The 14,859-nt window shown below is 55.8% G+C and overlaps 1 protein-coding gene across 5 annotated transcripts in view; it reads left to right on the top strand.

Moving 5' to 3' along the window:
- The first annotated feature begins 868 nt into the window (after window positions 1-868).
- Window positions 869-14,859, top strand: part of SLC26A9 (solute carrier family 26 member 9) — a 30,720-nt gene continuing 16,729 nt past the window's right edge. For 3 of the 5 annotated variants that reach the window (XR_016039522.1, XM_088845143.1, XM_055420010.2), the window contains exons 1-8: window positions 878-955; window positions 7,888-8,030; window positions 10,627-10,766; window positions 10,873-10,983; window positions 11,626-11,801; window positions 13,328-13,492; window positions 14,250-14,402; window positions 14,724-14,806. Coding sequence is in view for 4 of the 5 variants with exons in the window: in XM_088845143.1 (XP_088701269.1) it covers window positions 7,906-8,030; window positions 10,627-10,766; window positions 10,873-10,983; window positions 11,626-11,801; window positions 13,328-13,492; window positions 14,250-14,402; window positions 14,724-14,806 (953 nt within the window). In the remaining variant the exon portion in view is untranslated. Of the gene's footprint in view, window positions 956-2,884; window positions 2,930-7,608; window positions 7,726-7,887; window positions 8,031-10,626; window positions 10,767-10,872; window positions 10,984-11,625; window positions 11,802-13,327; window positions 13,493-14,249; window positions 14,403-14,723; window positions 14,807-14,859 lie in introns of all 5 variants that reach the window. The other 2 variants (XM_055420012.2, XM_055420013.2) reach the window with 2 other exon arrangements.

Raw genomic sequence — 14,859 nt, 5'->3', positions numbered from 1 at the left:
CTCTGCCCTGTCTGAGGTTCTCAACAGTGCTCAGTGGGCATGGAGTGGGTGGGCAGCATGTGGCAACACGAGCCGAGCCACGACCGATGGGCGTTCATTCATTGATTGAAGTGACAGAGGCCTATGACAGAGACGTGCAAGCCTTCAGGTCACCTTACATAAAACTGCTGGCATTCCAGTTTCTTGAGTGCCTTTACCACATCCCAAACCCCCATGCACCCCACACACCCTACCTGGGAAGTTAGGAGGGCATCAGTCAAGACACAGAACTTACGAGTGACTTAAGGTTGGGGACAGACCTGGGAACCAGGTCTCCACCACTGCCCCAAACCTCTCAAGGGCCCTCAGGCCTCCCCAGAAATGGCCTGCAGCCTTCCTCAAGGGTTTTCAGAACTCTACCATCCCCCTGCAACACCCCAAGTCTCCAACCTTCAAAGCAAGAAGCCCCAGGCCCCCTCCCCTTGGGTGGCCTCAATGCGTCCCCTTGTCCAAGAGGCCATGTGGCTTGACCCCAGAAGCAGCAGGACAGCAAGCTCGGAGAGGGGTCTGCTTCGACCCCTCCTCAGCCACGGCTGGCTGGCCCGGGGGAGCTTGCGGGGCCGGGGCCGCTGAATGTGACCTATTGTCTCCGGGGTGGATTTAGGAAGTGCCAAGCTCCCATCAAACAGCCCTGCTCCTTGGGCAAAACAAAAAAAGGGCTGTTCATTTGGGACCTTTCTTCCCTTATCTCCTTTTCCTATCTCCCCAGGCTTAGCTATGGTGTAGTGTTCAAAACCACTTCCCCTCCGAGCCAATCGGAAGCCGGGGCTCACCCCGCGGCCCTGAGGTAAAGTTATTTATAAACGCCTCCCTGGATTATTTGAGCAGAGCCCTTTCGCACACCTCGCACACCTTTCGGCTGCCCGCTCCTCTGACACGCCTGCAGCCCTGCCCAGACGGCCCTGCTCACCCACCGGTAAGCACCAGCCAGGCACCCCCTGGACTGGGGTCATCCCCGGAGGAGGGCGGGGGCGGGGGTCCGTGAGGGGAGGGATGACAGGGACCAGCTGGCCATGGTGGCGGCTGTTTGCCAACCTGAGCACCGGTGGGGAGCAGGCTCCGGCCCCCCAGGCTCTGAGAACAGCACCCAGCCCTTCAGCCCTGATAAGCCCCTGGGGCCCTCACTTCCATGTGAGGGTCTCAGCTGTATGGCCGGGGGCCACGGGAGCATGCAGGACAGAAGCTCCAGCAGAGAGACCCGCCAGACCCCCAGATGGGGTGAGGAGAAGCAGCCGGCTCCTTCTTACGGGCTTCTTCCCTTTGCAGAGGAAAGAACAAAAATAGTGGACCTTCCCTGGGGCACCGGCCTTCAAGGCTGTGGGCTGCACCTCTCCCTTTCTTTGCGAGTCTCGGAAGCAACACGTTCTTACTGCTTGGCTCAGCAGTCTCTGTGCGGCTGTCTTCCCGTCCTCCTGCCCCCTGCCCGCTGTGCCCCCTGAGTCCTGAGAGGTTGGAGGAGGTTGGAGGGCAAAGTGAGGCTTACAGACAGTAAGTAGGGCTCCATCAGGCAGGCAGGCAGCAGCAGGACCCGGCAACCTGACTCCCTGGTGAATGCTTCACTCAAGAGGGTTGGACTCCTCATCCGACAGCTCGGAGGGAGCCCAAATCACCCTCAGGCAGGACCCCTACTCCTCCCAACGAGCCCACAGGGTCCCCAGGCCCCGCCAAGCCAATCTGTCATTCGAGCACAAGCTCCCCGACTTGCACTTGACTGCACTGAGCCTGAGGACCAGAGAAAGACTAGCTTTAAGGTCGTGCCCCTTGGGAAGGCACAGCATGCCCAGTAGGGCAAACCAAGAGAGGCCTTCCCCCCGCTGGCATTACTCCCACTGACACCCCGCTGGCACAGACCTCCTGGCTTCCCCCGGCCCTGGTGCTCAGAACCCGGCAAGACCCGCCCTGGGCAGCACCAAGACTGGCACACACAGCCCCTCCAGCGCCAGGACGCTCTCTGTGGGCGTCTCCCAGAGCCTGGTCGACCCACCTGAAGGCGCATTTGTATGAAAGCCTGGGGGACACAGGAGGATTCATTTTTATCTCTTGGTGTGCAGAGTCTTTCAAGGGATGGTCACGAAGCAGGTATTTAGTGAATGTGTGTTGAGCTAAATCAACCAACGCACATCTGATCCCAGGGAAGTCCCCGAGGGAATGAGTGACCAGGTCAGCACTGAGGAAGCTCCAGATTTCTTAAACCAGAGCAGCAGGCCCCCCACTGGAGTCCTTAGACACCCAGCTGCTTCCAAGAGGTGCACAAGACTAACCCCAGTCTCCATGTAGACCTTCAGGAGCCTGACCTGAAGTGTTTCAGGCACCCATGACCTTGGTCAGGTCTCAAAGCTGGGAAGTGCCTTCCTGCTGGAGCTGATTCCTCAGCCCAGCAGCTGTCTCAGGCAGAGAAAGCAGAGAAGGGGCTCGCGGGCTTAGAGATGAACAGTGGGATGGGGTGGGTGGCAGCGATTCCCCCTGGCGGGGATGCCAGGCCCCAGAACAGCTGGAGGACAAGAAGGCAACACAGGGAGAGTTCACGCTGTCCCCTAGCATTACTGGTGAGGGAATTGGCCTGGGGTAAAGAGGGGTGGGCAATTTGCCCAAGAAACATGGAGGCAGTAGAGATAAAAGGAATGTTGATAAAAGGTCTTGGAAACACACAGGCCTCTCCGCCCACACTCCTTCATCCCAGAGACGCGGTCTCCAGCTGAGACCCCAGCCCTCCTCTCCCATCCCCACTCCCACCCCACACACCCCAGTATTCACCCTTTCCCTCTGGCTCCCACCCGGATGAGACTGGGAGGAAACAGCAGCTAGAGCAAAGGGGAAGCCTGAAAGTGACCTTTCCTCTGCCCAGGACACAGCGATCGCCCGAGTAGGGACCAGCGATAAGAAGACCAAGGTGGGTTGGCCGAGCTGGGGTTGTTCCCGTGCCTGGCACGTGTGCACATCAAAGGACTACCCCCCAGTCACACACACACCCCCCACAGGGCTGAGGAGGAAGTCAGCCTGGGCCACAATGGCGGGATCACCCCCAGGCCGCTGACACCCCACAGACGGGCTCTGCAGCTCCCTGCTCTCCAGGTGTCCTGCCCCTTCTGAAATGACTTCTCGGTCCTCCTCTCACCAGTCCTGGAAACTTTCGGAGGAACAAGGGCATGGGGAAGGGCTGGTGGGAGACAAGTAAGAGCAGAGTGGAAAAAGAAGCCCAAGAAAAGCAGAATGACCTGCCCGAGGTTACAGAGGCATGATGAAGAGACCCCTCAGGGTAATCGGAGCAATAATAATCACAGTGCAAATTTGTTGCTCACATACCGTGGCCGGGCACCGTTCCAAGCCTTTCTATGCGTTCACTCGGGCACAATGCCCAAGCCCATCTTTGCCCACAGTATTCTCATGGGCATTGTAGACAGACCTTGTCAGAAATACAACTGGGAGATTGCAGTGTGCTTTCTTTCGAATGAGCAGGGGGATTAAGATTCTGAGGAAGAACCCAAGAGGGGTGTCTACTCTGTCTGTGCCCTCCCGACAGAGTCCATCTCCCCGTCCCCACCCCCAGCTCCTTAGCTCTGCAGAGCCCCCGATCCCCCCTTGCCCCACATGTGACCCCAGTCCCCTGCCAAGCCTTGGGGGCTGCCCAGACACCTCCTCTCCTGCCCTCTCCCCCTCTTCTCACCTCCTGCTGCTCTTAAGCCCCACGCCCCCCTCTGGGTCTCTCCAGTGACTGAGGACCTGCCCGCCTTGCCTCCACAGTGGGGAGGGGCGGGCACCCTTTTGTTCCTCCATATTGTCACATGGCACCTGCTGTTTGTCCCCGCTCCAGTGGGGGGTGGGGGCTCTGGAGGGGCCCACACCGCTTGATGGGAGGCAGGCTGGGTGATACACGCCTGTGGCAATAGAGCACTTGAATGTTTTCAGCCATGCTGACATCATTTGGCAGGGCTGTGTGTTTGTTTAACCAGAGATCAAGCCTTCGTGTTCCCTACACCCCCTCCCTTTCTTGCTCCCTCTTTCACCTTTGTGCCCCTAACCGGGCATTGTAGGAGCCCTTTCTGGGGATCCCTGGGAGACCCTGGACTCTCTGAGAGCCCCGGGAGCCATCTAGGAGAGGCGGTGCCTCCCACCACGCTGCCAGCTCACCATTTTCCGCCTCTCCCTCCCATCCCCCTCTCCTCCAGGCCTGAAGGACTGGCTGGGGATGAAGTAACCTCCCCTCCAAAGCCCCACCCAGGCTCAACCCCTAGTCTTGGAATTAGGAAGTATGAGCAGGACACCTCCTCACGAGGAGCTGGGGTAACTCGTGTGGCTGCAGGTTCGCCGCTCTGTCCGTCCCTGTCCTGGGAAAGTCCAGGCTCAGGGAGAAACCAGAACCTCGCATAGAGCCCTCAGGAGGAAAAGCAGAACCTGGACATCCTGTATCACTGGCTGGGATGGAAGGTCATGGGGTGTCTGACACCACTCAGGGATGCCACAGAGCAGAATCAGGGTCATCTCTGGAAAGTCTGGGACCTTTGCAACAGGAGCACTTGAGTTGGAGTCAAAGGCCTGGCTCAAAGTCCCACCTCTGAGACTCAGTTTCCTTGCCACAAAATGAGAGATTGGACCTGCCTGGTCCTCAGGTCGCCTTCTGAACAAAGCTTCCTGAGGCTGACGGGCTGCTGGGCTCTCATTTTTATACACAGTGCAGACTCAGATTGGGAAAGCGCCCAGAGCCTTCTTCCCTTCAGCACCCACGTCTAGAAGGAGACAAGCAATGTATGGGGAGAGAGACAGATTTTACATTCCAGTGAAGGGAGGGATCTTTTCTCCTCTGTCAGTGGGAACTCCCCTAACATCTAAGCCCCATCTGTATAAAGCCTGCCCACAAGGGCGGAAACAGTCCCATGTCATCCAAGTTAATCTGTGCTCTCGAAAGGATTTCCAGCACCAATGCCCCCTTTCCTGCCTCCCGGAAACCAACAGTGGTGTGCAGGCTGGAGGGGTCCAAAGAAAGGAGTGTTGAGGAGAAGAGATCCCAGGCCAGGGTGGTCAGGAAAGGCATCAGAGAAAAGGAGGATGAGGGCAGGGAGAAGGAAGAGAGGGAGGAGGAAGAACCAAGACTGGGCAGGGCTGCGTGAGGGCAGAATGAGTCAGGGCATCTCAGGTAAGGTGGAAGGAATGGACAGAGCCCCAGAGGGAAAACTGAGGAAGCTTGCTCAGGCGGGGTGAGTGGACAGCCCAGATACAGGGGGCAGATGCAACCTACAGATCTACTGAGTCCACCAAAACAAGTCAGGCGATGCACGGACAAACACGCCAAAATAAGGAGTCGGGACTAGATCCCCTCCTGGACACGAGGAAGCTGAGAGTTTCTGAGCTGGGGGTGTGGGCTGGGGAATTGGTCAGAAGGCTAATGCAATAGTCCAGGTGTGAGATAAGACCTGGGAGTGACACCGGAAGGAAATAGCAATGGGATTTGATGGGCTGCAGAATGTGGAGGCTGCAGGAGGGAAAGGGTAAGGACGAGTATGCCGGGCAGCGGAAGGCGCCACTGAGGCCATGAGGGAGCCAGGCAGGGGAGCCGGCTGAGTGGGTGCTGTAGGATCCGAGACTGACCACCCCCTCCCCGACACATGCACACCCCTAGAACGCAGAGCCTCTGGCATCACTGCGTGCTGCTTGGCATGGAGACAAGATCTTCCACTGCCTCCTCCTCCCTCTCCTGGGGCAGCCCCCTTGAAAATCCCGGCTATTCCCTTATAAGTGGTCCATTTGGTGGCCAGGCATAGACTCCCCAAGTCTATAAGTCTTCCTCTGAAGCCAGGCTGGAGCTTGGTCCCTCCAGAGGGTCGTGATCCCCAGTCATTTCTCCCACAGAGCCCACCAGCCAAAGCACTGGGAAGGTCAGATCCTTCCAGACCCAACGAGAGGGTGGGGCGGGGAAGGGGGGCGAGGCCACCCTGCCTCGTTGAAGGTGAAGGGCTGGAAGCCTCCGAACAGTCTCTCCCAAGAGGAAGGAAGCACCCTCCCATCTTAATCATAGTAATCATTGCCGTTACCATTCACTGGCTGCCCTTGGAAGACCACACTCATGATCTCATTGAGTCCTCATGGCAAATGCCTGGGACTGTTATTATCCCCATTTACAGATGAAGAAACCGACTCTTTGAACCCGGGTCATCCTGGCTGCAAAGCCTGTGCTGTTTTCCTTGTTCCACTCAGTCTCTCTCTTGTCCCACTGAAATGTCTCACAGGCCTTTACTCTTATTCGATTCAACCCATGTGTTCTCCAAAAGGAACATTGATTGATTCACTCAACAAACATTTGTTGGGTGCACACTAAGCACCAGGCAAAGGGCTGGGTGGGCCCAGGCACTGTGGGCAGGCTCACCCACAACTGCCCTGCCAGCTGAGTAGCATCTGGGGGGTTCTGCAGGGCACCGTGCTTGCAGGTCCGGGTGGAACTCAGGGTCCTGTGACCCAGTGAATGGGACGCACCAGCCTGACCTTCATCTACCTGGACACGGTCTCATCCACAATAGCAACTTACATGTATACCACTCTCACATTTCACACAGCCTTTCTTATCCATTTACTCATCTGATCCTCAAACAACCTTGTGAGGTATCTGTGGTCCCCCAGTTTTGCTGATGAGGAATCTGAGGTTCAGAAAGGAAGGCTGCCCCTCCCACTTCACCCTAAAGCCAGCACTAGAACCCAAGTTCCTGGGCCCTTAGTTAATGCATTTCCCTTCTCTCCCCCAGGGCGCTCTTCCACAAAAAGCATCAGCCAGCCTGCTCCCCTCTGACAACCTGTCACTCACCCAGGTTCTCCCCTGGGAAGCCTGCGGAGGAGCATCTTGAGTTCCCCGTGTGGTTTCTCACTTTTAACTCTCTCTCAAATCTTTTGCCAAACTGGCTACAGCCATCCCACATGCTCCACCTGGGAGACATCATCCCCCTCTAAGCTTATGCCATCGCTTTTCTTTCCTCCTTTTTCTGAGGTCGTCCAGGCAGGAGTCTCCCAGTGCTAGGGGGCAGGGGACAGGCGGGGGGACCAGCAGTTGGACAGTGGAGGAGCAAAGATCTCTCCCAGGAGCTCCTCCGGGCCTCGGGGGCCCTGGCACTTAGCTCTGCCCTGCGCAGCTCCTGGAACGTAAGCAAGGTTGCGCAAAAGGCAAGGAGGAGAGAGACATCCGCATACAGGGTGGGGGAACGGTTAGGCACAGGAAGCCGTGGGAGAGCCAGCCAGCGCAGACCATCTTGATTTCCCCAAACACCGCTGTCCCCCTGGGAAAACCTGTTGGTGAAGTCCTAGGCGGCTCCTTTAAGAAGGGTCCTCCCAAGGTCACCCTGGCCATCCCCCTGCCTCCAGACAGCCTGCTTTCTTTCTTCCAAGATGACTGGCAGGATGGTATGAGCCTTTCTGCCTGGGAAACTGAGGTCGGGGGAGGGGGGCGGCAAAGGGGCTTGTGAGGATACCAGGGGCCAGCGTGGGTTGGGGGGAGGGTGACAAGGAAAGGAGGGAGAGGAGGTCAACCCGCAGAATCGCAGACGTGACTCCTGCCCTTGCACTCCCGCCTCCTTGTTACCTGCTGTTCAGCGGGGGAGACAGTGATGTCACAGATGTGGAGTGCCAGCCACGTGCTGGCTGCCAAGCAAAACAGCCAGGGCAAGTGCATGCATCACCTGTGCCTGGGAAGGAAGGCCACCGGAAGAAGTGAGTCTGGTGGAAAGACCTGAAAGAGGGAAGGGAGGCACCTTGCTGGCTGGGGGCGGGGAAGACGGCATAAAACCCTGCAGAGCTAGGACCAGAGAGAGATGGCCCAGGCCGGCACTCAGAAGGGATGCCCCTCATCCTCCCTACTCTGCTTCTCCAAAGCTTGTAAATGCCCCAGACATGAGCCAGCCCAGGCCCCGCTACGTGGTAGACAGAGCTGCTTACTCTCTCACCCTCTTCGATGACGAGTTTGAGAAGAAGGACCGGACGTACCCACTGGGAGAGAAACTTTGCAACACTTTCAGGTAACATGACCGGAAGCCCAGACTCCTCTCCCCTCTGCTCCCCACCAAACCCTCCCTGCACCAGGGTACCACGGCTCCTATACCGCTGTCCCTCAGACAGGACTTGGGAAGCCTTGGGGAGGGGAGGTTCTGAACCCTGAATCTGAGATCCTACACCTCATCTTTACTGAGACCCTCGAGGAAATGGGGAGTGGGGACAAGGACCTCTCACAGGTCCAGAGGGGCTGCAGGCGCCCCTACCCCTGAATGACGTCTCACCATGTTCTCAGCCCACATGAGTGCCTCCTGGGTTCTCAAGGGTGCTGGGGAAGGGTGCGTCATCCCAGCAGCTCAGAGCCCTCACTTCTGCTGTCCCTTCTCCTGTCCTTTCCTCATCAAGAAAAATCTGAAGCCTCTCCCACCCCATGTACTTTGGCCTCTTTCTCTCCTGGATGCTCCTTCCTTTCCCAGGTCCAGACAATGCTCAAAGGTAGCCCCTTAAAATCCTGGGATCCCCTAAAGGATACTTACCAGGATGTGGTCTCACCAGCCCCTGGGCTCGTTCCACTCTCAGATCCGTGGAACTGTGCTGGTGGGTAGTAAAATCATACCCATAAGGAGGGAACTCTGCGAGGTGACCTATACCTGCACTCCAGGAGCCTGAAGCTATGAACTTTACCTCCCACCCCCTGCTTCGCAGACATCTGGTAGACCTTCCTCAGGCTTCACTGTGGTCTGTGGCAGGAGTCACTTCCCCACTCCCCTGGGGAAACAGCTGATTCAGTTACCTGAATTGAGGTCACTGGCAATGGCTGAAGTGGAGATGCAGGTGGAACTGGTTCAGGCTGGGGGATCACCCACTTGAGTCTTCACTAAAAGCACCAGCCCAGCCCTACCTCTCCTGGGAGGCTCCGTCTCTGCCTGGTTATATAAAGATCTTGTCAGCATTTGTGCCAAGGAGTTTAAGTCTGTGTTATTTCTGTATTGGAGGGATGAGGGTATCTGCTGTTGTCCTAAAAGATGAGGATGATGGAAACCATGAAAAGATGTAGGGAGCTAACTATTCCCATGTGGCTGGCAGGAGAGCCTTGAACAGTGCCTGGCACACAGAAGGTACTCCGATAAAGTTTTGTTTAATGAATGAATGAATGTCTAGAAAACTAATCCCCCGGCCACTTCCCACTTGGCTTCTGGAACCTCTCTATAGGCGTTTAGCATCTGTTTCCAGATCTTCTCTCAGACTTCAGAGAAGTCAGATTGTTTTGCTCCACTATGGCAGGCTTGCAAGTAAGGCTGGAGATGTACAAGCCCTTGAGTGGGTTGTTTTTCTCTCCCAGCCAGCTCTCCATTCTTGAGTCCAGTTTTCCCCGCCATGAACAAACCTGAAAGAGTTCCTGGGGGCCTGGTTCTCTCTTAGGACAAGCCTTTAGAAATGCTTTAAGCTATTTACTACCAGTCCAACTCCCTGTCCATCATCCCGGGGATGGGAGAGGCACTACCCACTGCAGAGTAGACTGGGGAGTCCAAAGGCGATGGTGATGCTGGTCCATGAAGTGCTGGTTGGGACAGAAAATCTACCCAGAATTTAAAGGGTTCAAAGCATTGTCTGTGTTGATTTCAGTTCTGGGTGACATCCAGGGGACCCAGTGTCAGGGAAACTATTGTTGAGCAACAGTGAAGAACAGGAATCGGTCCTGGGCAGGAAAGGAGGCCTAATCACAGCAAGCCAGTGAGTCACCAGATGGGCCCTGAGTATTTGAATTCCCTCAGCTGGGAGAAGAAAAGCAAAGGGCTCCCCACCTCTTCTGGTCATCAATCCACCAGCTGTCATCCTTGAGATTGAAGGCCCTTGTTTTTACCGCTTCTGAGTTTCTGATGAAAGGACCTCAAGGTGTTCAGCAAACAGGGGAGGGATCGATGCTCCCCACCCTGAGCTGACCAACAAATAGTTTCCTCATTCTTCCCTCTCTCGATGAATTAACAGGGGAAAGAACCCCAGCACCGGAATCATCACACACACAAAGGCTGGTGGGTCAGCAGAGGCGCGCCCTGCGGAGACAAAGGCCCTTAAATACGGCAGCAGCCCCCGTTCAGACTGAGCTCTGACTCAGGCCCCTTCTTTCCCTTATTCATTCACTCATGTTTGCAACAGACATTCACTAAGCGTCCCGGTGTGATGCATGAGGTGTACAGAGCTGGACCAGAGACCAGACTTCTTCCCATGCCGGTTTTACTGAGTAGGGGGAGACAGATGAAAAGTAAGACATTACAGCCTGAGGTACACACACTGCTACAGGAGCCCAGGTGAGGGTGACCAGGCCTGTGTTCAGTCAGATCAGAGAACGACCGTCTGAGCTGGACTTGACACCTCGGAGTGCTAGGCATCCACAAAATCCTTGCCTTTAAGACAAGTCTTGCAGACTTCCCAGGTTAGCAGGCAATCAGAAGACTTCCAACCAGTGCCTGGAGCAACTGATGGCTCTGAAGAGAAAAGTCTCTGCCACGTAGTGTGCGTGCTCACTGAATTTGGCATGAATGAATGACCAAGGACAGGATATTATAGCAATCCCCAACTCTGAATGCAGTGCTAACTGAAAACCTGCCCTCTTCCCTTCAGATGTTCCTCAGCCAAGATCAAAACCACAGTGTTCAGGCTGCTCCCCATTCTCTCTTGGCTCCCCAAGTACAAGATCAAAGACTACATCGTCCCCGACCTTCTTGGAGGCCTCAGCGGTGGATGCATCCAGGTCCCACAAGGTCAGGGGGTCCCCTAAGCCAAACCTATTCCCCTTCCCACTCCATCTTCTGTGACCTGCATCACCCAGCTGTGCCCCAGGGCCTTGACTCTCTGTGTCCTGTGCAGGCATGGCATTCGCTCTGCTGGCCAACCTTCCTGCAGTCAACGGCCTCTACTCCTCTTTCTTCCCGCTCCTGACCTACTTCTTCCTGGGGGGTATCCACCAGATGGTGCCAGGTAAGGCCCCTCCCCTCTTAGCAGGCAGGTGACCTGGACCGTGAGGATGGGTGGTGGGTGGCAAAGGGGATTCGGGTGCTTTCCCATCTGCATTCTCCTCCTGCTGGTGCTGCTTGGCCCCGGAGGGACCGTGACCGTGAGTGTCGATCCCAGGTCTTCTATGACCTTGGAGAAGCCATATAGCTTCTGTGAGCTCAGTTAGCATGACCCGTTGAGTCTCCCTCCCTGGAATGTGGAGAAGACTTGGCAGAACAAGAAAGGCCATAAAGGGCTGAACAGATGGGAGAAATGGCCATCCGACAGCCATCATACATCAGACCACTTCAGGGACATTCGGAGTTCTCTGGTGCAAAGGGAGGCAGAGGAAAAAGGCTTGGTCACAAAGCCTGTTTCTGACGCAGGCTCTGCTTATGTTTCCAAGCCTATTTCCTCTCGTGTCCAATAAAGTAACAGTTGGGGTGAAAGCACCTGGAAGAGTGTAGATCATGGTCAGATACAAATGGTTACTGTGAGGCCGGAGAGGACCCTGGAGGCCTGGAGCGCCATCCCTGTTGGGGGCTGGGGAGCGTTCCAGGCCCCCTTCTGGTTTCCATGGGTGTGGTCCAAACCTCTGATTTTTGCTGGCTGGGTGGGGCACCACAGGTACCTTTGCCGTTATCAGCATCCTGGTGGGTAACATCTGTCTGCAGCTGGCCCCAGAGTCGAAATTCCGGGTCTTCAACAACGCCACCAATGAAAGCTATGTGGACACGGGGGCCATGGAGGCCGACAGGCTGCACGTGTCGGCAACGCTAGCCTGCTTGACAGCCGTCATCCAGGTAAGGGGCTCAGCTTCCGTCTCTGCCAGGGCCCCCTGGTATGGTGTCAGCTCACATCGCCCCTCCCACAGAGGCCCAGCCTTGACCTTAGAGCTGATTTAGGCCTCTCCATCCTCCCTCTTCCCCACTTGGAGGCCACAAATGACCTTACAAATTCAGAGTATCTCACCTGCCCTCAGCGGATGCATAAAACCAGCACCCACACTTAATAAAACTGTCCTGAGCTAATGACTGTCCAAAGGACTCATGGCCTCTCTCTGATACCCTTTCCAGTGCCCAGCTCTCTGCCAGCGGTTTTCCATTTCTGTAACATTCCTTATCCCCCTCCAGCCACCTCTGCTCCAAGCCACAGCACCTCCTGCATGAGATAAATTGCATTTCCGCCACATGCAAAGGACTCTGCTAGGTTTCATGCAGGCAAATGCAGCAGGTCAGAATGTCAGAGCAGGAAGGGGCCTCAGAGCTTCCATTCACCGATTCATTCTGTTAAGGGTTTTTTGGTTGTTTCACCATGCCAGGAGCTGGGCTAGGCTCTGGGGATAAAAGATAAGTAAGAAAGAGGCCCAGTTCTCCAGAAGCTCACAGCCCAGCGGAGGAAGTAGCCATATCAACAAATAAATGTGTAGGCAGTAAGATAAGCAGCAGAATAGAGCTGTATACTAGTAGCTTTGGGAACATCAAAGAGAAAGTCAGGGAAGGCCTCTCCTCAAAGAGGGGAAGTGACGTCTGACCTCAGGCTAAAAGGATGAGTAGAAATTGACTGGTAACCAAAGGAAAGAGGCACAGAAGGACAGTCCAGTCAGAGGGAACAGCACCCCAAAGCACTGGGGCCTAACAGAGTGTGAACTGACCAGGGAATGGAAAAACAAGGCATTTGGTGTGGCTGGAGGGCAGGTGGCCTTGGGAGAATGAGCCAGAGAAGAGGCCAGAGAAGTAGGCAGGGCCAGACAGTGAAGTCTGAGGTCTGTCCCCTAAGCAGCAAATTTGGTTACTATTTGGCAGTCAGATTGGATCACTCAGACTCTGGAGAAGACGATCGATGGAAAGTAGATTAGAATCAAAGCACAGGGCCAGTTGGGAGACTATGAAGAGGACCACGCAAGAGTGATAAGGGCCGAGACCAGAGTGGCGGGCAAGGAGACGGAGGTTAGACTGGAAGAATGCTTTGCCAGGAACGGAATAAACAGGGCTTGGGATACTAGAAATGAAGGGTGAGGGGGGATGACTTCCAGGTTCTGGGTTGGCCAGCTGGGCGGACGGGGGTATCAATTACTGAGAGGGCAAACGCTGGTGAGTACCAGGTTCATTCCACAGTGGAGGAAACCTGAGCCAATGAGGTCACGTGTCGGAGGCCTGTGCCCTGAGGGACTAACTTTCCCTGTCAGTACAAGGCAGGACAAGGTCACAAGGGACTCGTTTTCCTAGAGCTACTACTATCTCAGGGCTGCATGAACTCCAGTTCTGGGTTTGGGCCAGGCAGGTGTGAGAGCCGTCATGGTCTGACCCCACCACCCCTCTGCTCTCAGATGGGCCTGGGCTTCATGCAGTTTGGCTTTGTGGCCATCTACCTCTCTGAGTCCTTCATCCGGGGCTTCATGACGGCCGCTGGCCTGCAGATCCTGATCTCCGTGCTCAAGTATATCTTCGGACTGACCGTCCCCTCCTACGCAGGCCCGGGGTCCATCGTCTTTGTGAGTCTATGAGTGCACCCCTGCGAGAGGGTTTTGAGCAGACACGTGAGCCGAGTTCACTGTCTTAAGAAGTTGTGAGCACCTCGTTATGAGATGTTCTCAAGCAAAGGCCATCTGACCCATTGTTCAGAGTGGATTTCAGGAGGTTCCCATTTGGGGAGGGAGGGCCAAACACATGACCTTGAAGGCTGGTTGTTGTTCAGTTGCTCAGTCATGTCTGACTCTTTGCGACCCCATGGACTGCAGCACGCCAGGCCTCCCTGTGCATCACCAACTCCCGGAGCCTGCCCAAACTCATGTCCACTGAGTCAGTGATGCCATCCAACCATCTCATCCTCTGTCGCCCCTTCCTCCTCCCGCCTTCCATCTTTCCAAGCATCAGGGTCTTTTTCAATGAGTCAGCACTTCGTATCGGGTGGCCAAAGTGTGGTTAAATCTCTGCGGTTAATTCCTGCAGAAAGGCAGATGTACACTCTCCACCAGCTCCCCAGTCCAGCGCCTCAGCCCCTCCCTACCAGGAAAGTCCTTCCTCGTGTCTAATCTCCACCCCTCCTCCATTAGCTTGAACTCTCGCTAGAGCAAAAGGAAAGGAATCAGCCTTCCCGTCCCAGCATGGAGACAGGGGTGGGAAGTGGGACCCTCAGTAGGGCCTGGATTCTGCTTTGCTGTGCCTCTCAGAGCACTGACTCAGATGCTGGGTGGTGGTAGTACAGGAGGAAGGGCTGGGAGCCCCTGAGCGTGATGCTCTCTCCCCCAGACCTTCATGGACATTTGCAAAAACCTCGCTCACACCAACATCGCCTCCCTCGTCTTCGCTCTCATCAGCGGTGTGGTCCTGGTGCTGGTAAAGGAGCTCAATGCCCGCTACATGCACAAGATCCGCTTCCCCATCCCAACAGAAATGATTGTGGTAAGGACCTTGCCCAGGGCTGGGGTGTTGGGGCCCAGCAAGAGGCTGTTGAAAAGGAATCTGGCTCCAGCCGGAACCAACAGAGCCCCTCCACACATCCCTCCCCCACCCACGCGCCCTCGCCAGTAGGACAGAAGGTCTGAAGTGAATTCACTCCATCCCCCGGTGTGTGGCTCCCACTCTTCCTGATCTTCAGGTTGTTCTCTCAAGGAGTCAGGGGAGTGGCATTTGGGGTCCCCAGGCAGAAGGGAGACTTGAGAGGGACCCCTACCCTGGCCCCAATTTGGAGCTAATCCCTGTTCTCCATTCTGGGTTTTGCAGGTAGTGGTGGCAACAGCTATCTCTGGGAGCTACAAGATGCCCAAAAAGTACCACATGCAGATCGTGGGAGAGATCCAACCCGGGTGAGTCCAGGGGGCTGGGAAGCCTGGCCCCACTCCCACTCTCCTCCCCACCT

Source organism: Moschus berezovskii, chromosome 17 (assembly GCF_049115385.1).
Source record: "Moschus berezovskii isolate FMDL1 chromosome 17, NW_MosBer_1.0, whole genome shotgun sequence".
NCBI classification, from domain to species: domain Eukaryota; kingdom Metazoa; phylum Chordata; class Mammalia; order Artiodactyla; family Moschidae; genus Moschus; species Moschus berezovskii.
This window is presented reverse-complemented; position numbering and strand designations above follow the sequence as displayed.